Here is a 25,677-nt window from a genome sequence, read left to right as displayed (position 1 = left end):
TCTCCACATTTTGACGGCTTATATTTATTAGGCGCAAGCAAACGATTCCCAAGTTTGTAAAGATAGAACAAATCAGCCGCATGTACGCGATTCCAAATTCGTAAACTAATTAGTCGCATATATACGCGAATCCCAAGGTTAAAACGACAGTAACAAATTAGACGCATATATACGATTTTGAACAAGGAAGGAGATTTCATCCAGAGTTGATAAGGTATCATTCGGGTTGCAATCGGCCAGTTTCGAGCCAGCAACAGCGAGTGTGATGCAGCAATTATGAAAGTCATTGTTCAAATACTTCTTACAAGTTAATGAGGACAAAAACTGATTTAAAGCACTATTATTGCTTTAGAAACCCTGCATAGACTGTTTATACATATGATTTGAAGATTTTAAAATTCAATTCTATATTTGAAAATGTTGCTATCATTGAAGTGTAGGTATTTTGTTTTTAATTCCTCATTTCTTTACGCAAAATGATTCGGGTCCAGGAAATGCAATTCAGTGTTGCAAGGCGTACAAGATTTTGTGGAATGATCATGGATACGTGACTTTTTGTCAGAGGTGATTGAAGTATTCAGCGTTGCTACTTACTACTTAAGAAGACATATTGCTATATTGATTTACTCTATTCAAGTAGAAGTAGAAATTTCGAAGACATGCCAAACTGACTTCAAAAAGAAAGTAAAGACCTGTAAAGTACTCCTAAAAAGTTTTGAAAAGTACATTAGATAAGTGGTTTGCAATTAATCGGAAATCGTCACTTTTGAAATTACAGGGTATGTCTTTGTGACTACCACAAAATGTGCAGTGACTATACAAATATTGGTGCTATTGTCAAAAATATTCAAAATCCAGCTAGTGTAAATAGTAAGTATATATGTTGTTGGGTGGTAGTGTTATAAACACAATCACATCAGGAAGTCGAAAAAACTTACTCGAGCACCCTTAATAAGTATAATTACTTCTCTAATAACCACCTCTGCTCGATATTCATATATAATGTATCAATATGTTGAAAACGGCGACTTTTAAAAGCTGGAATGCAGACGAGTTGTGCAACTTGTCACCGTGCATGAAAGTACCCGTCTGTGTGAATATACTGCCCGTTTGTTGTGTGAAGGGTACCGTACGGTGATTGCGTATAATTGCGAGTCGTCAATGTGTTAATTTGTTTTTGCGATACGCCAGTATACAGCAATGGTCCGCTAGTTTAATCAGAGAAAAATCGAAGAAGCGGGAAAGCATACATTTTCGCATCTTTTCAACTCGTTACCGCTAATTGCCCATGATAAATATACCGATCTAGTATAGTATATTGCTAGTTCCTAAAGAAGTATTGCTGACGAAGTTCTTTACAACATAGCCCGTGATCGCGATGAGGCGTGACTTGCACGCGCTGAAAAGCAGAGTCCGCGGGAGTTTCCTATCAGTGTCTATGTATCATTGGACAAACAAGTATTATTAATCACTTGTGTATGGCAGCATATATTTTATCATAAATTTCTGGTTAGTTAATACCTAGTCATGTATAGCGACAGACAATTTATCCTGGCAACTTATTTCTCTGCATCGATTAATTCAAGTAGTTCAGAGTCCGTCGAGGTCCTGACAATGAGCCAGTCGAAGTGGTGCTGATATCCCGTGCTTCCAGAGATCATTTTGAATAAACAGGAGCTGTTCAGCCGTCACAGTCCTGTCTCTCGTGAAAATCCAAATCACCCAATCTGTTAATGCGAGGGTATTTTATGACAGACTTTAATGAAATTCGTTCCTTGGACTGCTTAATGCCCGTATTTTGAAACCAATGTAACACTCGCATTAACGATAATTCGCCGAATTATCTCTGTTTCGCATCACAACAACTATTTCATAAGACGGGAATTATTTATGGTCACGCGTCGCCGACTCTTGTGATGCCGAGCGTAATTCGAGAATGAATCCAGTGGATCCGTGTTGGTATCACGGAACGAATTTCTTCGCTCGGTAAGACTCGTTTTCGTGTATAATGTAAGTCGCCAAAAACGGGGAATTATCTCTAATTTGCTGGGTTCGTGGTAGCTGTACTGCGCGACTGCTTATGAAAAGATGGACTTTTTGGAGTTTATGAGGTGGACTGGGGAAGAGTATGATCGGGATTTAGTTCATGAAAGAGTACCGAAACGTCTATACTGGCAGATTTGCAAAACCCTATGGAAAATATCTCTGACGACCAATTTAGAGCACGCTATCGCTTCACAAAAAAAGGCCTTCATGACTTCATTGCGATCATTCAGAATGACTTCAGACATTCTAGTAAAGGCATTGCTCTACCAGTACTGCATAAAATGTTGATATTCTTACGCTTCACAAGCAGCGGTTCTTTTCAATTGATTTGGAAGGTATTTCGCAGCCGACAGTATCAAATGTAATTAAGGAGGTAAGGAAGTGATAGTGGTCGATTGCCTGCCCTTTTGCAAATTTAGTTATTTTCATTGACAGGTTTCAAAAGTCATAGTTGCTAATCTCGGGACTTTCGTACGATGGCCTCATTCCAACCTACAGAGTGTGAAGGAGGAATCTTTTGCTATCGCGTCATTTCCAGATGTGATAGGTGCAATTGATGGCACACACGTTCGTATTCAGAGTCCAGGTGGTGAGAATGCAGAACGGAAAAGGCTACTTCTCCATAAACTGTCAGGTGAATATCATAACTGTGATTTATAAGCCATAGCCATATAGGCAACACCTGCATAAAGCCTCCATAACAATACCTATCAATAAATATATCAAGTATTTTCATCTTGCAATATTATATGACAATATCGATATTTTACAGTGAGGGATATATAGAACTCTAGTTCTATATATATAGTTCTATATATCCCTGGAAATATCCCTGTGGAATTCTCTCTATCATATGAATTTTCAAATGAACCTGCATCATAGCATCTAACGTATGCGAGGTAATGGTCTGGGTCTCCAATGAACGAAAAGTTTTCCTGCTCCGTCGCTTGACCTAGAAACAGTTTGGAGGTTAGACAAACGACGAGCGAGCCATATGTTTTTCGTTTCATTTCTTGAAAAAAGTTATGAATGAATTGCACCTAAGAGAAGACCCATGGCTCGAAAACGGTAGCACTAATATTACTGTAAATATTTAAACTGATGCATGTCCCATGATTTCAGTTGAACCCATGCCTTTTATCCTGACTCGTGTACAGCGATTTTCGAATATAGCAAGGTCGAATTCTGCGTCTGAGAAACTACTGTATACTCTTGCAGTTTTGAAAAGTGGTCTCATGATCACTCGGAATCAATCCATGCATTGTAAAGATAATAATTATCGTACATTATCTTCTTATAATTTACTGGAAGGTTTAGTAGAATAATATATATTGAATGAATTAGAACGCATGGACTCACTTTCACCTCTCAATTCTTCATCTAGGTTGCCAGTTCCCGTGTGCCTGTGAGCTTTCTTCTCATTGTCTATAGCAGAATTGTAATCGCATTCGCCAAATGCAAAAACATCGCAGATCTTGACGTTCTCTAGTTCACTTAGGCCCTTTTCATACCGGGGTTCCGGGAATAACATTTCTCGAAAATGTTTACCGGAACCCCTCTATGTGAACATAACACTGGTGATTCGGGGCGGTATGAACGCGCTTATTTTCGGAGATTTTTACGGGACCGACTGAGTATGAACACGAATGGCGCAGCTGGGTTCCCGGAACGCTGTCAATCAAACTTTTAGTTACCGTAACGCGCTGTTCATTCAGGCTGATTGTATTTCGAGGTCAGATAACTGCGGCATTTTGATCTTCTTGGTAATGGTGTTGGGAATGCATTATTCTTGGATTTATATTCTGTATGCTCACAATACGTAGTCACTGACTACTAGTCAGCTTCTTTTTTCTGTGGTTTTCTAAACAGAGCACGGCTAAAAAGATAGAACACCATCTCCAAATGATGCAGCATTGGGTGAGTTGCCTGAAAACGTTAGCACTTCAACACTAATTTGGCAGGTGATCTTAACCCTCATCAAATTTGTTACATCAAAGGCTAGTTTCTAACCATGGATATGCTGTGTGTAGGTTAGTCACCGTCATATACGCCTACTGAAAAGGGGATTTAGTAACATCTGCTTTGATAGTGGCAGCACAGCAGAGAATGATGTCCTTAGCTCTGACTCACTAACGAAAAATTCAAATTGTACCAACGGGCTGGTAAGCCATCGTACATCATCCAAGCCATAATTTGGTTTTCACCTATGCCTTCATTTTCTTGTTACAACCAAGTCTTCCTTTGTTATGCAAGGTTAGGCAAGTGTAACTTAATTTGATCTTTTCGCAGGTCTAGATGGAGGATACTGATGAAAAAGGTGAAAAGGCGGAACTGTGCAAGTGTGCATTAAGTTATAGTTTCTCTCATGAATAAAATGAAACAGCACAAACACATCTGGTTAAGCAAGAGCATTGTTTATTGAGAAAGTCACACAGGGCATTTCCGACGTCTTGGGCCAGCGATACTTGGATCACCACCAGGTCTTGTCTTCATTGCGTATACCATCCTCTGTATCATTCTGGCCTTAGCGGATTGCAGTTTATGAGAAAAGCTGAACACCGCGCCTTCAGTCGACCAAAATCTTTCAACCTTTATGTGTGCTTTGCCAAGTTTCTGAAAAAGCAATTGTGAATTTTAAGGGCAGCAGAAAGGAAATTTATATTACATATTTGAAATTAGCTTTAGCTTATGCTCTGTTTGTGTTTCAGGGAAAAGGCTCAATGAGCCGGGGCTGAAAGGGATAGGCTGCTGCGTCATCAGTTATGTAGGCTAGTACGGAACCCTCTGGCTCCCAATCATGAAGTCATCCTGAAAAAACTTAAATGCAGCAAATGCATGTTTGGTACAAATGTTGCTGTGGTAATTTTTTAGCCACCCACAACACTCAGACTTGTACAAAGTACTGGAATTTCAAAATGCGCAACTTCAACTAGAACTACTCAATTTTTTAAACTAGCAACTAGAACAGCGGTGGCCAACCTTTTCAGCCAAATCACCACATTCGATTGACGAACTATTCTGCCGGCCACTAGCCGCGCGAAGCACGAAAATTTTTTGAAGTTGATAAATTAATAATATTGTAACTTGACTATATTGCAAGCCTGCTGTATCTCGCTGGGCTCAGTTTGCAAGGACTGGACTATTCGGCACCTGGACATATCGATATCGAAAGCTTTGTCCAACATGCGGCAATCATTTTGTGCCTAGGTTTCATAGTCGACGGTCTTTCTGCGAGCGCAAACGGGAGGTCGCGAATATATATATAGTTGACTCAATCTGATAGATTAGGCGTTCTTTCATTTTCACAAAGGGGTAACAATATTAAAAGCAAGAAATCGAGTGACAAGATGTTGCGCTAAGCGTGTAGAAAATTTTTACTTTTGATTAATCTATCGCAAAGTATTCTGCTTTATTGTAGTGTATGAAGATCTACCAAAATGTGACTGGCTCATAGACCTACCAATGCGTCGGAACTGATATTTCAGTCATCACATCTCAAGTGCTGCGGCCAGACTAATCAAAATCTGTGCAATCCATTTTTGATAATACTACAAATTTCGGAAATTACCTCGCGGGCCACGGGTTGGCCGGCCCTGAACTAGAACTATCAACTTTTCAAAATCTGCTATTAGAACTAGAACTACTCACTTTCAAATATCCGCAACTAGAACCAGAAACTATTCACTTTTTCAAATCCACAACTAGAACTACATAGTTTCAGTCAAATCCACAACTAGAACTACATAGTTTTAGTAACTAAAAGTAACTAAATAAGTAGGTTGATGTACATGTCTGACCACACTACAAAAAATATACAAATTTGGTCTCATTTTCAGCAATTTCAGTCAAGTGAGCAGGGTTGTAACCAAGTCACAAGTCGATCCCACTTCAATAGTTTTGACTAGATTCAAGTCGAGTCATTTTCAATTTATCACCGAGTCAAATCCGAGTCCAACTCATCGAGCAGAGCGTCGAGTTCGAGTCATGGTTTTATGACTCGAGTCCAAGACATTGCGTTGATTGCTCAGTTTCCAGTTTAAGTCTATTTTCCATCAATTTGGGTCTTACTTTTGAGACAGAAAGTAGCCTACTTGGCCAGAACAATTGGTCTTTCAGACTTCTTTTTCTGACATAATGATTCAAGACCAAATTTGTCTGACCTTTTTGCAGTGGTATGCTACGCAAAAACTGGCTGACATTCCGCCATGACAAATATAGAAATATTACTATGCACTAGGGCTGGGCAAAATTGAGTACCTGAGTCATTCGATTCTGAATCACTTATTACGCTTCGAGTCGAGTATCATCATGATGACATCACAACACAATGTACCATGCCAAAATTCAAATGTGTAGGCTACCTTTTATGCCACCATAAAGAACATAACGCCTATTGCCCGTCACATTAAAGATACTTTAATGTTTTTTCGACCATACCGTTTTCATTGCACTGCTTGACAGTGTTATATGGGATGGTCATGACTTCGGAAATGTGTTATTTCCAGCAACGTTCGTAGCTTTGTACTATATCTCGCATGTTGCGACACGGCCAATCAAGGCTTACTCAGTGGAAAAGTTTATCAAAACTACGGTATAATTCTCGTTAGTAAATCAACTTTCAGTATAATTTCAGTAGCCTACTCGAAAAGTAGTATTTTACTACTAGCCTCGAATCATTGTGGCTAGCCCTACTAGGCACCAGCAATTTTTGTTAAAATCAACTTGTGACAGTTGCCTTCTTGAAATACATCTGATGTTTACCTGGATCTATAAACGATTGGCTTCATCGGCTAGCCTCCAAAGAGCGACAGCTACTCAGCAAGCAAGAGAAATTGAGTTCGTGTAATTAGCTTGCTGCTTTTCGTTATGGTCTCGAAGCTCGTCGCAGAGTATACCAAATGTTTCTCTCACGAATTTCTCGATTTCCCTGGTTTCTCTGTACAGTGTACATAAGATTAGATTTACCCAAACCATTATACAGCAATCACAAAGATAAACTGACTTTGTCGTTACTCGTACCTCGTACGCAGATGTGATCGCCTTGGTGGTTCTTTTCATTCCAGGACTCTATCCTCTTTGCTGGCTTTCAGTTTCTGCTCTCAGCTTCGGTTGATAATATACAAGCCAGGAACATGCTCGGGCTCTATTACTGATACAGATATTGAGTAGGTTGCCCGACATATGAGCATGCGACACAATGGAAAACGACAGTTCAGCATGGAACACATCAGCATGCGTCACTTCAGCATGTGACTGTATAACCCAAAAACTTACCCTAACCCGAAACATAGCCTAACCTAACCTAACCTAAAGCCTAACCCTAACCCAGCCATAAATCCAACCCTAACCTACCCCTAACCCGTAATTTAACCCACATGCTCATGTGTCGCATGCCAAATTGTCGCATGCCGAAGTCTCGCATGCTGTAATGTCGCATGCTCATACGTCCACGGACCATTGAGTAGCCTATAGAGCCCCATACACTTCGAGAAGGCATATCCGCAACATCCCATAGCTAAAAGTTGGAGCCAACTTCTCCGGATCTCACGTATATGCCTCTCCCACATTGTTTTCCACAAGCATATTACAACTGGAACACCCCACAGACATGGTTTCGTAACTATCAACACTTACGGAGAATCGCGTTCATACTGGCCATAATTTCCCGCGAATTTACCGAAAAAACGACCTGTATGAACATAAGTTCGCGGTAACTCTAAATAGGTATGAACGCGCCCTTTTCCCGGAACTGTTTCGGTAATTTTTTCTCTATGTGAACATCGCCTGTTTCGGAACTTGTTCCCGAAAGAGTTTCGTAAATCCAGTATGAAAAGGGCCTAACCCTCTACGTTAAATTGTCTGAGGTGTCCATCTTTGGTGAACAGTTGGTGGCAATGAAATGTAATCTTTTCTTCTCTAGAAAAAGTAAAATAGTAATTTAATCTTTTGTGCTGTATAACATGTCGATATAGATTTGAATAACGATCGCGCGTAGTCTAAAGAAGCACATAGTATTTTCGACTAGCACAATATTTTCTGACGGGCGATGATGTGAACGTTCGGTTCACGTTCACGTTCGCAGACGAACCTTGGTAGGTTCTACCCTGTGAACCTTTTATCGGAATGAAATAAAATTCCAGTAATCTCAACTTCTGAGCAAATATTTCGTCAAATTTCAATTTACTACCACTCGCTGTGTGACGGTGGTAGTGAAAAAGGAAATGACTCGCATAACTGAGATTAACCTTGTCTCGTCAGAAAGTGTATTGATTTTCCATACTATTGCATAAAATATCACGATCTTCTGAAACCATCACTAGTTTCCGTCAGTGCTATATATGCTTGGCCGCGATTGGCATACTGGTACATGGTGCGTATATTGTATTTATGTTCCGCTTTGCAAGTTGCTCCTGGGCTCCGAAGACTCTCTCCGAATTTTTTTGGTGCCCGGTGCGATGAAGCGCTCTATAGTCTAGACTAGATTATAGACCAGGAGCCAGCCACCTTTTGTGTGCAGCGTACCAAAATGTCAAAAATGTCAAATTATTACCAGCTTGTGTGCCAAACAATATATTCATATTTCATGTATCGAGCAAGAAATACCACCAGCCGTTTTTCTGCAGCTGACAACGGCCCCCGTTACACTCTAAATCGAAAGCATCGATTTAGACACAAAATTGTGCATTCAAAGATGCAATATGGGACAAACACATAAAGTCGACCCAAATCTTTCGCCGAAGTGGTGTCATAATATGTGCAAGTCCACACTTCATCAGATAAAGTTACGAAATATGTGCTTCTGCTCTCATCTTATCATCTGTCGCCGGCTTTGATCACTATGAAAGAGTTTACGTATACATTTTAATAGTCCGGTAAGTCGCCGCACGAGTTGTGAGATCAGTAAGATTGAGAGGGATTGTGAGGTCGACGCTGGAAACGCTGCTGAAACTTATCGCAATGTCACTGGTAAATGACCAGATCATCCAGGGTAAGGTACGGTACACTCGTGTGCCGATCATGACGTCATCGGTAAACCCAATGACCCTGGGGTCCGTTTGCTCCCGTTGGGTTATTTGCAGGGGAGGAATTAAGCTGCAAGATATAGATTCTCAAATGATGCAGCATTTCTATAATAGATGTTGAACGGTAATAACGACTCTCGTGTAAGTAATGCGTGCTTTTAGCCCCGTTTACATATAGCTCAGAAGCAATGTTACCTCTAATTTTGACGAGTCTGCAGCAAGCGCTCACCTATTCACTGCGCGGTCCCTTGGACAACAGTGCGTAACCACTAAAAAAAGGTCATCTCTTCGGATTTTTTGTGCGCAACTTATAATTTATGTGTGCAGAGACCGTGTCAGCTCAAATCAATTGCACACATGCGTACCTAAAAGGGCACATTGCTCAGGAGCCATGAAGTGGACTGCAGTTTCATCAATGTCGCTCCATTATTTTAGTGTGTCGCTTTCTTGCATTTACTAGGTTTTGTGAACGTTTCTCTTCTCATTTTATTTACCTACCAAACTGGCAGAAGAAATTGATCATTTCAACCCAATTAAATATATCATTGTTACAACCACATGATTGTCTGACTTGACTATGACTTCCATTATATTGCGTTTCCCCATTATTGATCATTGATATATCAGCAGTATGGCAATGAAGAAATCAATCAATCAATCAATCATTGTCATCACCACGTAATTTTGAAGTACGTTGTTTAGTAATCGTTAGTGTTACCTGGCTATTATCACTGCATTCTGCTTTTGACTGTTGACTGAATAAACATCTCTATATTTCTCTATTGCTATCCCTCTCTCTCTCTCTCTCTCTCTCTCTCATTCACGGTTCACATCTCTCGGTAACGGCGGGAACTCAGTCAGGGTCAAAGGGTCAAATTTAAATGGAGCGACAGGTCGCAGTACAGTGACTTTGTGGATGTGGATGAACGTGTCGCTAATCTCATCATAGCGGAAGGAATGAAGAAGATGTTGATTGCGTACGGCATTACGAGAGAACACATTGCTTTAATAATTGAAGGTAATTCGTTCAAGAATATCAACATGCGATATGTTATGATTACCGGTATGTTGTCAAGAGGGTTCTTACAGCAAGCAGCAGTGTGATAAATAATGGTAGATTGCCTTTTAGATCAACTTGCAGTAGCATCGAAACTGAGTTTCAGAATGTCAGTTAATCCTCTAACTTGATGCAATATGGATTTACAACTAGAATTCTTGACAAAGTTATATAGATCTTGTTTTGCAGTTGACTCACTTGTTTTTCCAATTACATGACATTTTCATTGGTTGAAAACATGACATTTCATTCATGAACCTATTATAATAATTATTGTTAATATTATCCAGTGAAATAAATCTTATTATTAGGGCAATTTTTTTTTTGACATGTCAAAAAAAGTCAAAATTAGGTCAAAATTGTAGCGTTAGGTCAGAATTTGTCAAAATTGTTTACAAAGTCAAACATTTTTTGACCTCTGCATTTCGTTTGTATCGTAGATTTTGCGCTGTCGGTGAACTTATCATTTGATATTTTACAGCTTGTAGCCTACTTTATAGGTCTACCGTTGTAAACGGACCATCGTCTGCTCATTGTGAATCATAAATGGTCAAATGAAACAAATAGTGACATGGTTTTATGGTCAACGTACCGCAATATCCTAGCTGAAGCAAGACTGCTTGGACATTGCATGGTTCTTATATCAAGAAGCGCAAGCTGAAAAATTGTGATATAGACAACATTGTCAGATTGAAGCAACACGATTTGTCACCAGCAGTGTGCACACAACTTGAGTGTTGTCAGCCAACAAATGCTGCTGTTGAACGTTCTTACTCCGTTCTTGGCAAGCTACGTAGTAAGGACAGACACTTTCTACCCGAGAATGTAGGAAAGGATCTTTCGTTGTTGTACTACAACAAATTTTAATTATTTCCACCAGAATACGTAATGTAACTACTGGAATTCTTCATAGGGCCAGATTTCGTTAAAATACTAGTTTTTCATGTAAAAATCTGTCAGTTTTTGAGCCAAAAACGTTTTTTCAGGCCAATCTACTTTGTAAGGACAGACAGTTCCAACCAGAAATGAAGATAAGTAGTATAATTTTAACATTATATGCGAAAACACCTAATTTGCATACGTGAGGTCAAAATTTGGTCAAATTTCATTTTTTTTAGGTCAAAAAAGGTCAAAATTTAGATTTTTTAGGTCAAAATCTTCCGTTTTTTAGGTCAAAAAAAAATTGCCCCACTTATTATATTCATATCAAGTTCCCTCTATATAACACATAGAAGTGTGTGTGCAATGTGCATGCTTAGCTCACTACATAGCTGCTTTTATAGTAACACTTTGCCTTTGTAATAGATCAGAGCGGGGCTTCAAATGTTCGTTCCGAGGAGTGTCGAAGCGAAATACTTACTACTCATGACGAAATATTTGGAGTAGGGCTAGAGACAGATGAAGAGGTTAGTATTATTTAACTATTCTAGAATGAATTTATTAATTGGGATAATCCTGTTTATTTTTGTTGCAATTTTATATATTAAATATTGTTGTGTCAGAAGTCTTGCCTTCATATCAACCGGAATGCAATAAGTGGAATGTCCTTCAACCAAATCTTCTACATGATTTATATTTATTATTATATTTATTTGTAGGGAAAAGAACCCGCTGCGGTTATACTCCTGATGGAATTACGAAATGCAGTAACTGAAAAGAGAATCACAACAGGATTTGAGGGCGATAACGCTTTATCAGGTGAGTTGTAGGATTTGCTGCTTGCTTAACCTGGAACTGTGTGAACAATGAACATAGAAGTACCATAACGTCCTGATTTGTCAGATTTGTACTGATTTCGACTCTTGTCCTGATTTTTCGGCAAACATTGTTCGGCGTCTTCCGTAACAACTTGGACGTTTTGCATGCCACTATCTGGCACAAGTTTGAACTTAACAGACCGTCACAAAAGTACAGCTAGTTTGAAAAGTTTAAGGCTTAACATGTGCGCATGTTGAGTTGGTTCTAATTTGGGGGTCTGTTAATTTCCAAGTTGCGCCACAAACATGTGTTCTAATTCAGGGTCTGTTAATTTCCAAGTTGCGCCACAAACATGTGTTCTAATTCAGGGTCTGTTGAGCTCAGATGTGTGCCGCCAAAATGTGGCACAATTGTTTTTGGGTGCTGAAAATATGGTAGGCCTATGTTTAGATTGACGCTGTTTACGTTATGACGGTGCAATAAACACTCGAACTGAAAAAGGCCTCCAAAAATAAATGTTTATTAAATGCTTTTCAATTACATCATTCTTGTTGATAAGGCTAAATCTAAGTTAGAATGAGCTGGTGCAAATTCGTTTTTGTCCCATACCATGGAAAATCATTTCTGCTGCTAATGTAATTTTTGGTTTTCCTGACTTCGAGACCATGAGGATGGCTACCATGGATATAGTGCATAGAATCAGTGAATGTGAACATAATACTTGTGCCGTTCCAAAAAGAACCTGTATGATGGTATACTGATCAAATCTGAATGGATTATTAAAGGTTAGTAAACTTATGATTATGTGGAAAAAACCCATACATGTCAACGACTAGACAGCATATCGTGACGACAGAATTTGCTATCACTTGTTTCCATGAGTTAAGCTTGTTAAACCATATTGACAAAAACCTATATTGACCTATTCAGCTCTATTTTTATTCAATATTCATTATGCAGAAGTCCCATAAAGGCATTTCTACATAATCTAAATCTTGTGCTTTCAATTCAGACATGGATTATTGGCAATATAATTTTACTTAACATATTTCTTTCAATTCCAGGCCCATTCAGTCCAATTAACGGCCACAAAGCTGAGTCCTCGACATCTCGTACTAACGCACCATGAAAATGGTGACCTGCAGTCATGGATCGTGGCGAATGGCTTCCGCATAAAGAGATCGTCTCACAATAAAGCGACACCATTTGAGATGGTGCTGGATCTTCTCTATTATGTTTGTGACCCCACATATCCAAAAGTTTTCCAGATACTCTCAATTTTACAGTATGTCGTGATTGAAGACAAAAATTTGGGTTTCAATCAAACAAGCTTCTCTGTCTTATGAGCAGATTTCAGAAATCCCAGTAATGATTTTGATTTCGTTTGCTGACTTGGACAACTATACAATTCTAGTACTAGTCTAGTTGTCTAATTAGAGTGAAAAAATGTATAGCTAAAATTCTGATGATACTCTAATTTTGAAAAAAAAACTAGCTATAATTATAATTCTACTTTAATTCGTGAAGTGCTTCGTCTCTCTCATTCGAATCTAATTTGTGAAAACAACTGAACCTATAATTCTAATTGTACTCTAATTTGGAAAAAACAGTGTAGCTATAGTTCTAATTCTACTCTATAATTTGAAAAAAACTGTTACTATAATTCTGATCCCACTCTAATTTCGAAAAAAAAACTACAAATATATTTTAACTCTAATTTGGAAAAAGCTGTGTAGCTATAAATTGTGATGCTACACTAATTTGTGAAATGTTTCTTTGCTCTCAATCGAATCTAATTTAGAAAACAACTACCGTATAGCTATATTTCTAATTCTACTCTAATTTGAAATAAAAACTACCTCTAATTAAATTCTAGTCTAATTCAGAAAATATACTGCAGTAATTATTCTGATTCTACTTCTATTTTTCAAATGTTACTTTGCTCTGATTCGAATCTAATTTGTGATAACAGCTGTGTCGCTATACCGTAATTATAATTCTACTCCATTTTGGGAAATGTTTTTTTGATCTAATTAGAATCTAATTTGTGAAAACAACTGTGTTACCATAATTCTAATTCTACTCCAATTTTTGAAATGTTTTTTTGCTCTAATTAGAATCTAATTTGTGATAACAACTGTGTCGCTATGATTCTAATTCTACTCCAATTTGGGAAATATTTTTGCGTTAATTAGAGTCTAATTTGTGAAAACAACTGTGTTGCTATGATTGTAATTCTACTCCTATTTTTGAAATGTTATTTGCTCAAATTAGAATATAATTTGTGATAACAATTGTGTCGCTATGATTCTAACTCTACTCCAATTTATGAAATGTTTTTTGCACTAATTAGAATCTAATTAGTGATAACAACTGTGTCGCTATGACTTTAATTATACTCCAATTTGGGAAATGTTTTTTGCACTAATTAGAATCTAATTTATGAAAACAACTGTGTTGCTATGATTGTAATTCTACTCCAATTTTTGAAATGTTTTTTGCTCCAATTAGAATCTAATTTGTGATGACAACTATGTCGCTATGATTCTAATTCTATACCAATTTGTGAAATGTTTCTTTGCTTTGATTCAAATGTAATTTGTGGTTGCAACTGTGTCGCTATAATTCTAATTCCATACCAATTTGTGAAATGTTTCTTTGCTCTAATTAGAAACTAATTTGTGAAAACAAGCGTGTCGCTAGGATTGTAATTGTTTCTTTGCTCTGATTCAAATGTGATTTGTGGTTGCAACTGTGTCGCTATAATTCTATTGCTACACCAATTTGTGAAATGCTTCTTTTCTCTAATTAGGATCTAATTTGCGAAAACAACTGTGTTGCTATAACTCTACACCAATTAGTGAAACGTTTCTTTGCTCTAATTAGAATCTAATTTATGACAACTTTGTAGCTGTAGTTCTTATTTCTATTTGGAAAATCTTAAATTTTTCAATTGTGCAAGCTAGAAATTCACACATTTTCGTCTGCAAATGAATGTTCTGTATTCATCTTTCGTTGCAATAAAATCTTTTTTGAGCCTAAGCTGAGTAAAAATTCATGGATGGCTGGTATTAATTTCGAGCTCTGCGCAAGTCAGCATGAACACACCACCACTAAACACAGGATAGCCAGGCACACATCGGCTCCAGCACGTTGTGTGGTAGTTAAAAAAAAAACCGGATTTGGCGTGTAATTTTGCGTTCCTCTGCACGCATTCGAATTTAGAGTGTACGCCAGTAATTCCTGAATTATTCGTTGCGAAGGGAACAGATTTTGGTCGCTACCGCACAAGACCTATCGCTTACCGCAGTGATTCTCAATTTTGTCTCCATCCCCTTCCCCCGGGGGAGCAGTTTGAATTTTGAAGGGGGCTAAATAAGAGGCGCTGGGCTCAGCGCCCAATTAGCCTCGCATTGGATAGTGTGCTAAGGACATATGTTTATATAGTAGAACAATAGTTCTATATATCCCTGAGTTCTCATTGCAAACTAACATTCGACAAAATCTGTCAAATCACGACGTTTTCGTTGCGCTCATTGCGAAATATCCACCGATTATGTTTCATGAATGCGGTGGTTTATTTTAATTCATATAAATGAATGTGGCGTTCTTTTGGATTGCCATATCCCCGTTATAACAGTACCGCTACGCTAGCTACTCAAAGTCGTTTCGACACCTTCCTATCTTTTGATTGTATCGCAGTTGTGTGCTGTTTTGAAATGATGAAAATAATAATAAACTGATACTTATACTGATAGCTCAGGTATTTTTCACAAAATGTTTTGAACTAGGTATTTTATCCTGCGGCGCCATGCGTGTCGAAAAGGCACTGTAGGCTATCGCAAAACTTTTGAGAGTGATGCCCTTTGTACATTAAAGATGTTTTGAAGCTTTCTGGTCAAAATAATTAACTAAATGTACCTGTATATGAGAGCTACAAAATTAAATCGTCAGAATATTTCTTCATCGTATCATAAAGGATGATACTGCTTACCAACATTCATGTTAAAGTTAAAAGCTTGGTGCAGGACTAATTTTATTGCGAGAAAATCTCTACCACATTCTCATTTGATTTAGTTGTCACACAAAGCAATAAAACAAAACCCAATACAATAACTTCACCGTATTGTCAATCGCAGAGGAGAATTCGGGATGTGTACATCGATCTCGAACCAAATGCTGTGAGCCCGTATAGGCCTTACCCGATGGTTGTTATAACAACCCGGATTTGACCCCGAAAAGAGCACATACAATTATACCGTTAATTAGTCAAATGGTCTAATAATGAAGTCTCAACCCGAAAGCGGACTTCGACAACTTACCCATTGTTTTTACTATACAGTAGCCTACTTAAAATAGGGGGTGCCAGACTCGGGCAGTTTTTGAAAGGGGCGCTGGAGAAAAAAAGGTCAAGAACCCCTTGGCTTACTACATGTAGGCCTACGTAATATTTTCATGATTTATTTCAGTTGCGCAATGATCGATCTTCTGTGGTTGATTTGGTCGTTTCCAAGTCCACTGTGTTCAGTACCATATCCCATAAGTGACAGGCTAATCAGTGTTGCTACGATGATATGGTCTGATGATGATGAAAAATTTACCAACTCCTGTAATATTCAAGTCGGTTTGGTTTCAAGTTAAGGTTGGTCAGACTCTAGATTTGTCTGAAAAGGTCGCGGTAAAGATTGTCGTTGCTCCAGATAGATTGTATCGCTTGCAAACCAGTCCAAACTGAAAGAATATCTCCTTCCGAGAGAAGAACACGATTCCAAATTCGCATTTCGACACAGGGCTCATTATTTACCTCGGTGGGTCACATTTGAGACGTGCGGTTCAAGCTGCGCCTGCTGGAATATTCGGCGCTGTCACTTCGGCACCTTAACAGTGGACATATCAATGTCGAACCTTTTGGCCAGACTACTCACGACTTATGATCTGGAATGAATTGCCACAACATATCCGTGAATTGCCGTATAACATATTAATAAAATACCTACTTAATCACCTCTTGTCATTATATTAACACTGTTGTCTTACCTTGTCCAGACATTGCCTCATTGATCATTTGCTACCATCGTTTACTTTATTTTATATTTTATTTTTTTAACCAGCATTTTTACAGCCCGACTATATAGTGTATAGCAGTGGTTCCCAACCTGTGGTACGCGTACCACTAGTGGTACGCGAAGGTCTTCCAGGTGGTACGCGAGTAGATTCTGTTATTTCTTCGACCGAAGGGTGTTATTAGTTAAGGTGGGGTTGAACACAAATATCGTCCACCAATAAACTTCTGGCTTAGCATGGCCTCCTCATACTAGACTCTAACTTCTCACGCTATTCCCCAGCTGCAAATTGTCCCTTCTACGTGGGAGTGCAAGCAAGGATTTTGATGTCTGATGACTATCAAGTTGAAGAAACAAAACCGACTTGTTGCGCTCATGCATGACTTTCGATGCGCTGTGAGCAAACACATGCCACCCATCGACCAGCTAGTGCAATATTTCTCCAAATTGGGGGGGTGCTAAGTTGCGGCAAACTGATTTTTTTTTCGCGTTTCGCGCGATTTATCTCCAACTCATTGTATTTTCTCTGCGTGCATATTTGAGAATTCTCTTATCAACTGTCATATCCTTCCATACTATCAAATTATTAGTTGGGATTGCTAGCATTCTGGCTGCATTTTCTGATATGACAATAAGGGAAGGGCGGGATTGCGCGCGAAATTTTTCACTATCAGAAACGGGGGCGTGTCTAAAAAAATACTTTGAGAACCGCTTTGCTTGTGGAAAATAAGCAAATAAAGCCATCGCATTAAAACAATTGACGTTGCTGTTTGCTGTTATTTCATAATGTTGTTCTTCTTTTGTGACTGGGGGTGAAAAACAATTTCATGCATCCCATTAACCCTGGCTGATAATGCCTAGTTTATTAGTATTTGCTATTACGCCTCGCTTAGATCAACTACTTCATTATGACGTCATAAATGACGGAAAAATTTTTTTGACTGCCTTCAGCGTGCGTAATTTATGTAGGTGGTACGCGAGCACTTCATAAAACCTCGAATTGGTACGTGGGTGAAAAAAGGTTGGGAACCACTGGTGTATAGAGTCAAGTAAACGTGTTTGATGCGGGTGTGATCAGACTAGTTGACCTTCACGGTCGTATCAATCATTCCTATCCAGGAAAAAAGCAGAAACGTGCGTCTGTTACTGCAAGTTATCAGACAACAGCACGCCTTCTACGACATTTCGCATTTCGATTATTATTGACTACCGCCGAGACAATATCCTAATATGGAGACAAGGCGCTTTCCAATACGAAAATAACAATTAAAATAGCGGGAATTAGAATAAGTCAATCATTCCGACTTACTGCTTATTGCGACAAGTGGGTTTAAGAATGTATGCAAATATATATCAATACTAGGGTTGCATTTAAAACAAACATATTTAAAACAAGGCCCTTCTTTAAAATATGTTTTTATTGTTTTTTTATGTTTTTTTCAAGCTATGACGTCACAAAATTCAATTGTGACTTCATAGTGAATTGAAAATATAGCTCCTGATTTTACAACTTGAAAAACATGATTTTCTAAAAAATGGCTTTTGTTTAAAACACTGTTTAAAGCATGTTTTAACAAATTGTTTTAACACTAGAACTACCGGAACTTCGAACTACCTAGAACTACCATGTGGCTTTTTTGACGCATGTTGAATTTTCTTCGATTAAATGCATCCAACGGAGCTAAAAATCAGCACAAATCTCAACAAACGGCATCAGAAACCATTCTTTATTGCGCTCACAGCTACTTGCAATATTTTAGACACACCTTAGTGCAACACTTATATAACAAATCACCGTTTTTTGGTGTAACATATCAGTGTTGTTCTGGTGCGCATTTGGTATTTGAGCGCGTTCTTCAAAAATTTGGAGTAGGTTCCAGATCTGCTTTAGCCACATTACCATTCTTGGTTATTGGTGACATATCACAAAGCTTATCAGATAAGATTTGCATGATACAATCTCGCAACTAATCCTCGATTTGCATATTTTTATAGTATCGGCATTTTGGCAAGTAGAATATCATTCACATTCTAAGAAAACATCGTCGACTTGGTGGTACCCTCATAGAATACTGCCTTGCAACCTGGCCAATAATATCCTCCTGGTTTTGTTTCGTTATAACATTTAACCGTCACTGGTTTCTTGTTTGTGTTCTTTCTGAAGGAAACAGTTACCTCCGGTTGGAGTGAACTCAATATATATGTGTACAACTTCGATCTCTACACTGGCATCTCGCCGTTATCAACAAGATGATAGCTTTGAAAAGTGTGGCTACATGAAGCTGCCTGTGTTCCTTCTGGTCCTTGGTAGCTTCAAGCAACTTTTGACAATAGTGTCAACTGGGACTTCGTTTGCTTTTCCAAGCGTATACAGCCACATTCACGTAACATTGTTTCAAGATGGATTACGCCAGACTATTCACATTACTATGCTTTGCAAATGTATAGATTATAGAAGCGGTGACCTGTCCTATCCTTGCCTAAATATGAGACGCCCTTGTACAAATACTTGGTAGTAGCAGCGTCGACCATCTGACATTTTACCCCAATTATTTGCTGGCATTTCGACCATGTAATAAACAAAAACAATATTATTTTTTATCGAGTCTACACCTTTTTTTACTCCATATGTCAATAGAAAGCTCATGAGTTCCATAAACCTGTTCTTCGAGAGGGTCTGACTAAACATAATGCACTCATCATGCCCTCAGTCCTCATATGCATTCAATTTACTAGATCCAGCTCCCTCTCCCCCCGAAGATCCATCTCGTAGACAGAGGTGGTCAGTAACGAAGTACTTCTACTTTTTGAAGTACTTGAAGTAGATTTTGCCTACTCACACTACTTTTTAAGTAGTTATGATTTTAGACTACTTCTACTTCTACTTGACAGTTTTCAGTTTCGTAGGCAAATATAAGCGTAGAATACCTACTGACTTACTTACTTGTGAACCACCACTCCTACTTCTACTTGAGTAGCGACGGTGACTACTTTGACCACCTCTGCTCGTAGACCAGAGCAAAGCCCTTTGCCCTTATACAACCCTAGTATATTAGTATGGACAATACAGATATCGGCTTGGTCTAATGGTACATTTCAAATGTCATGTCCTGTAACACGCTGAGCTTCAGAAATATAATACTAAGAGCTTTGGTGACTCCGAACCAGGAAGATCCACGGCGTTCTATTACAAGGGATGTTGCTGCTAACACAGTTAGACCAAGTCGATATTAACAAAGTTCTGTTGTTACAAACGACTTTTCTGCGTTTAGCAGATACATAATCACTTTCAAGAATATGAAACTGCGATGCTTTAAGGTAGAAAAACTGTAATGCGTCAAAAAAGCCACTCGGTAGTTGTAGGTAGTTATGTGTATAACTTTTTTTATTTGTACTAGATGAGTGATGAAAATCATAGGTAAGGTGGCCTACATAACATAAATAAAAGTCAAGAAGTTTCAGCCGAACAGCGTAGGATTTGACTGAATGCCAGCTCTTAAAAAATGAAAATGCGTCAAAAAAGCCACTTGATCGTTCTAGTGTTAAGCAACCATTTTTCTCAAATGCAACCCTAATTAATACTTTACTAAATGTACACATGGTCACTATACATACTATTGTACAATTTACGAGCATCAAGGTTACTTGAACTGTTTTTAGCGATGACGCCAAAATTTATTTTGGCTCTTCGCGGATACCGAAGCAGAAAATTCATCATTACAGCATATGACCGAATGACCCATGGTATAGCCCAGGGGCTCTGAAAGTATGGGGCGCGACGCAATCGGGATTATTTCACGCGTTCATGTGGCAATTTCACTCATAAAAGTAGGGGAATCTCTCCCAAAACTACGTTCCACTCTACAACATCTAAAGTATTAAATAGATGTAGTTTTAAGTAGGAGAGAAAGTAATAAAAAAAACACAAGCACTCGAATAAAGAGCAAATAGGTGATGATTACTTGTGTGCTCCCGAAAAAGAAAAGTATTTCGTTACTGTGCTCCTCTGGTTTGTAGGCCTATGCACCGTTTCTATTTCATACACGCCCATAAAAACGTAGCATATACTAACATAAGAAATGCATTTCATTCAATGTTGGAGCCTTGGGTCGAGAGATCTTTAAAAGCCTCAGATTTGCGTCGCGCTTCAAAAAGTTTATGGAACAGTGATGTAAGAGGACTTCTCTAAAAGAAAAAATACTTACTTGTCGTAGAAATATGTTACAACCAAATCGAGGTGTTCCTCCGGGATAGCGTGTCCTACGTTCATACTTTTACATCTGTGACCCAAGGAGATGGGGTCAAACGACGTCACTGTTTCATACCATGTGTAGTTGAACTGAAATATCGTCGATAATGATATAAACGTGCACGGAAACTGGAATACAACACTATCCTACCCTTCCCCTGGCGATTGTAAGCCGAAAATATTCAGGTGAATATCAATGAGAATATAATCGTCAGCACACCTATTACTGAAACGAATCTCAACATCCATACCTGGCTCCAGTCAATAGAATGTTCGGGTTTCGGCAAAGGGGCTTTCACATCACATTCACATCCCAAGCTGTTGCGTGCCGCTGCTACGAGGACGACCGTTACGAAATGAAAATAAAGAGATCTCATCTTTTCGGAAAATGAATCAACGCCATGTGATGTGTCATATTTATGCGAAACGATTACAGCAGGAGTAGTGATCTTGAAAACCACGATGGTGTCACGATACGATGTTTATCAAGCGTTGCGCCGACGAATTGATGCGACGACACGCTCGCAATGTGCCACATTGATAAAGGAGATTTGTGATGTCATATAGTTAGACAGTCGCGGTGTGATAATATATTGGTCCGGAAAGGAAGTTCATAACAACAAGCGATACGCTGGTGTAGGGTACAGTGTGTTCTGTTGGGGCCTATGGTCTCATAACGGAGCAAAAATGTATCTATTTCGTCAACGATTTACAAGCTGACTGGTGTCCAACTCCAGAAACCTTCCTCGCATGAAAGGTGTTTGGTGAACATTTTAACGCCACTACTAATCAAACCTGAGATAATTTTCGCTCTACATTTTATTCCACGATTGCTGATTGTGTCAGCCTTCTGATTAACATGAAGACCGTGATCATAAGGAGGGAGACTACCCCTGGAAATGAAAAAGATTCAAAATTTTTATTTTTATTGATATTTGTACCATTAGATGTTATCTTTCATCTACCCAAGTTTTGTAAGGATTGGATAAGCCTAAGTATGTAAAATTTAACATTTTATTACCCTATCCAGTCACCCCCCCCCTAATTATCAACTCACGGCGCAACAACCACCAATAACCCGAGTGTCTGGTCCCTAGGCTTGATCGTGAAGATCTAGTGTTATTTGCGAGATCTATGGTTTGATCAATGATGCGTTACAACACATGTAAACAAACCATATTCAGAGCTTGGCATTTCGTAGCTTGTGGTTCCCGTGTACTCAGAGACAGGGTTTGGTGACTGTTTTTTGGCGATAAAATGATAGGATTGAAGACTGTGAGACTCCGGATTAGTGCTTTACAGATATCACAATCTCAATCCATGCCATGCTGCATGGCATGAAAGAACATATACAAGCAAGAAACAAGTATGGCATTGGATTTTGGAACTAGCCACTCACGTTTTATTGTCGACTACCGGAGCAACTACAGCAAATCATGTGAAATCATGAGGGAAAATGGATTTCAAAGAATGGAAATCAACTAGCTCAGATCAGTGCAACAATGAATAACGATATCGAAACCATAAAACTTGAAAATGCTGAAAGAAAACATATACTCCTGGGAGTGTTTGAGTGTACAAACTATGCTAAAATGAAGTTTTCAAAGTATAACTGTTACGTTTATGTGTTGCGAAATTAAAATGGCTTTTTCTCGAAATTTTGATTTTGCGTAACTATGAGTACTAGTGACCATTTTTGAGGCAGAAAAAATTATCCAATCAACTTGAAAATTTGAAGATAGACATATCTTGGGATGCTGAACCAGACAGGACTTTTTTTTTCGTGGTATTGGTAAGGGGTCTATCCACAATTATCCGTGAAAGTCGAAAAATGCTATTTTTTCAATTTTTTTCAAAAAAATGATTTTCTTTCATATGTCACTCCTTGTAGGGCTAGAAAAAAAGTCCTGTCTGGTGCATTAGATCTATTTTAATCCCTAAAGAGCATTAAGGAACGAATCTATTGAAAAATGTTGATGTGAAAATTTTTCCTAGAAATTAGCCCGAAAAATCACAAAATTCGATAAAAATCAAAAAAGCGTTTACCATATAACGCGAAATTTTTGTCAAATTTAGGATGTCAACTAAAACACCTTGTGCCCAAATTTCAGATAGATAGCTCTATTAGTTTTGAAGTAAGAGGCATTTCACTAATTTTTCAATTCGAGAGGTAGTCTCCCCCTATAACCAAACATAACCATGTAATCAAAATCATAGGTTCTCATTCTTTTCATCCTCCCGACACACACTATGCGATACACATAACGAGACAGACACAATGCGAGAAAATGAACAGAGGATATAGGTATAGGAGGATCGAGAGGATCAAGCCTTCCTTAAGTACTGAGTAGTGAGTACCATAAGTATATCGAGACCTCCACCTTGGTCGATTGTTTGATCATTGGTATTTTGACTGGTTTCCTTTTTAACGCCGATTTCTTCGTCGTTTCGTTGACCTCTGAAATCAATTCGGAACAAAAAATTGTGAAGCAGAATAAGAGTAATTCAAGCCGGTGTCGTGAAGTAATATCTATTGCAGTATGGTTGCACTGATGCCATCAGAGTTCGTATCCTCGAAATTATTCAGGTTTATTATCACGAGCACGTCAGCTGGTAACGATATAAACTTGATGAGTTTGCGTATTGCAGCATCGGTCGAAACATAAAACATGACGGAACGTCTAGCGTTCATACACGGTCAACAATAATGATGTGTCGAATAAATATCGTAGACGATGTCGCAAGCCCATGCACCGGCAATATCTTTAAAATGTAGCTACACGATAACACGAAGAGTCGAATCGACCACGCACTCTGATTGGTTTTGGTATTCAAAATAACAGTAGATCGGTCTTTTGTGGGTATATTGCCCGTTTCCCAGTCCAGAGGGTCGGCCTACCGATCGCGCAGAAAAGTTGTTGAGGCAATACTGATTAAAATATCATAAACTATGTGCCCATATCAGCTGCATTCGGTTTGGTGCCATGATGAAACTCGTCTGACATTTGTTCCTCGAGAAAGCTCCAACTGACGTGATTAATAGGTCGCCAGGGTAGCGACAGGGAGAGAGAGTTGGTGCACGACAGACGACATGCCGAGGTTAAGCCACCGTATCACAGTAACCTTTACCAACTAGCTATAGTTATCAATTGCTGTCGATAGGATAAAAGTGGGTCACATTCACATAATGAGGAAAACTTACATAGGTATCGTTCACATGCTAAGGGCGCACATTGTTGTTCAAAGTTCAGTGCTTGGTTTTGTGCAATAAATCGCAAGTTTCGGTGATTCAGGGCTCCGTGAGCTCATGAACATGAACATTTTCTGCGCGGAGTTCGTGACTATGTTTTGTAAAATCAATCGCAGCTTCCGATGATTCAGAGCTCCCCGAGCTCAGGAACGATAACATTTTCTGCACGGAGTTAGTGACTAGGTTTTGTAAAATCAATCGCAAGTTCCGATGATTCAGGGCTCCGTGAGCTCAATAACTTGAACATTTTCTGCACGGAGTTCGTCACTAGGCGTGATGCAGTCAGGAAGCAATTGGATGATGACGGGCCTCTTGTTGTCATTGAAACAGTAGAACCCAATACGCCGACAAGGTTGTGCCATCGCGCAATCTGGGTTCGTAAAAGCGATGGAAGTCCTCGCAGAGTGATCGACTTCCAATCCCTCAACCGCCATCGCTCGCGGGACACGCACCACATCGTTCCGCCATTTCATCAAGCCCGTTCTATCCCACCTGGTACCGTCAGATCTGTTACGGACGCCTGGAATGGCTGCCATTCGGTACCTGTCAGAGAAGATGATCGATAGCTAGCGGGGTTAGATAACCTCATTGCTATGATCGAATAATGGCTGATATACCTATAGAAAGACAAAATGCGTCGACGACACAGTGTTATGGGATGACAGTATGTCTGAACATTGGTGGAGAATGATTCATAATCCCGAGCTGAATGGACGCAAAGGCATCATTCTTAACCCCTCGCAATTTTAATTTGCATGAAAGCAAAATAATTTGCAGGATTCGATATCCCAGCAGACGACGTACGTCCACTTTCAAAATATTTGGAAGCAATCGCCTGTTTTCCAGGTCACAAAAACTGTCAGGCATACGGCCATGGTGTGGTCTTGTTAACCAAGTCTTCCATTATGGCAAGCTCACCTACATAATTGCACCGTTCAAGAGCCCGAAATCTTCATTCACGTGGACCAATGAACTCGATGAGGCGCTCGCAGAGTCAAAAGCTGAAATTATTCGGGCAATACAAAATGGGGCGCGCATATTTGACCCCAAGCGTAAAACTTGTTTGCATCCCGACTGGTCGAAGACGGGTATCAGGCTACGAATCAGGTTCCCGATTCTTACGTGATTCAGAATAACGATACGCTGCGATTGAAGGTGAAACCTTCGATGTGGCATGGTTACTGGAGGATACCAAGTTCTTTACTCTCGGCTGTGACGACCTTGTTATCGCTACTGATCACAAACCACTGATCAAAATCGTAGGGGACAAATCGTTCGACAATATTACGATC

The 25,677-nt window shown here is 39.0% G+C and overlaps 2 protein-coding genes and 2 long non-coding RNA genes across 5 annotated transcripts; 2 read left to right on the top strand and 2 right to left on the bottom strand.

Annotated features, from left to right (window-relative positions):
- Positions 1–1,441: 1,441 nt before the first annotated feature.
- Positions 1,442–21,547, bottom strand: LOC145436598 (uncharacterized). Of its 2 annotated transcripts, XM_080313984.1 has the most exons (6): positions 21,387–21,547; positions 21,092–21,225; positions 7,889–7,962; positions 3,406–3,471; positions 2,918–2,998; positions 1,442–1,727 (listed from the first exon to the last, which is right to left on the bottom strand). In XM_080313984.1, the coding sequence occupies exons 1-6, from the start codon at positions 21,510–21,512 to the stop codon at positions 1,591–1,593; spliced, it is 618 nt and encodes a 205-aa protein (XP_080170110.1). In that variant the 5' UTR covers positions 21,513–21,547; the 3' UTR covers positions 1,442–1,590. The 2 variants fall into 2 exon arrangements, with proteins under 2 accessions (XP_080170110.1, XP_080170111.1); XM_080313985.1 differs by lacking the exon at positions 3,406–3,471.
- Positions 3,522–4,435, top strand: LOC145436623 (uncharacterized). Its single transcript, XR_013914353.1, has 2 exons — positions 3,522–3,963; positions 4,336–4,435. It is a non-coding gene; the product is annotated as an uncharacterized LOC145436623 (long non-coding RNA).
- Positions 4,381–6,954, bottom strand: LOC145436624 (uncharacterized). Its single transcript, XR_013914354.1, has 2 exons — positions 6,808–6,954; positions 4,381–4,659 (listed from the first exon to the last, which is right to left on the bottom strand). It is a non-coding gene; the product is annotated as an uncharacterized LOC145436624 (long non-coding RNA).
- On the top strand, positions 8,688–15,059 carry LOC145436608 (uncharacterized). The gene is made up of 4 exons (XM_080313999.1): positions 8,688–10,086; positions 11,431–11,531; positions 11,724–11,823; positions 12,888–15,059. Exons 1-4 carry the CDS (start codon positions 10,026–10,028, stop codon positions 12,950–12,952), a joined length of 327 nt encoding a protein of 108 aa, XP_080170125.1. The 5' UTR covers positions 8,688–10,025; the 3' UTR covers positions 12,953–15,059.
- Positions 21,548–25,677: the final 4,130 nt, after the last annotated feature.

This window comes from Botryllus schlosseri, chromosome 3 (assembly GCF_051294905.1).
Source record: "Botryllus schlosseri isolate E-star chromosome 3, Bs_hap1, whole genome shotgun sequence".
Classification (NCBI taxonomy): Eukaryota; Metazoa; Chordata; class Ascidiacea; order Stolidobranchia; family Styelidae; genus Botryllus; species Botryllus schlosseri.
Note: the sequence above shows the minus strand (reverse complement) of the source record. Positions and strands in the feature narration are given on the sequence as shown.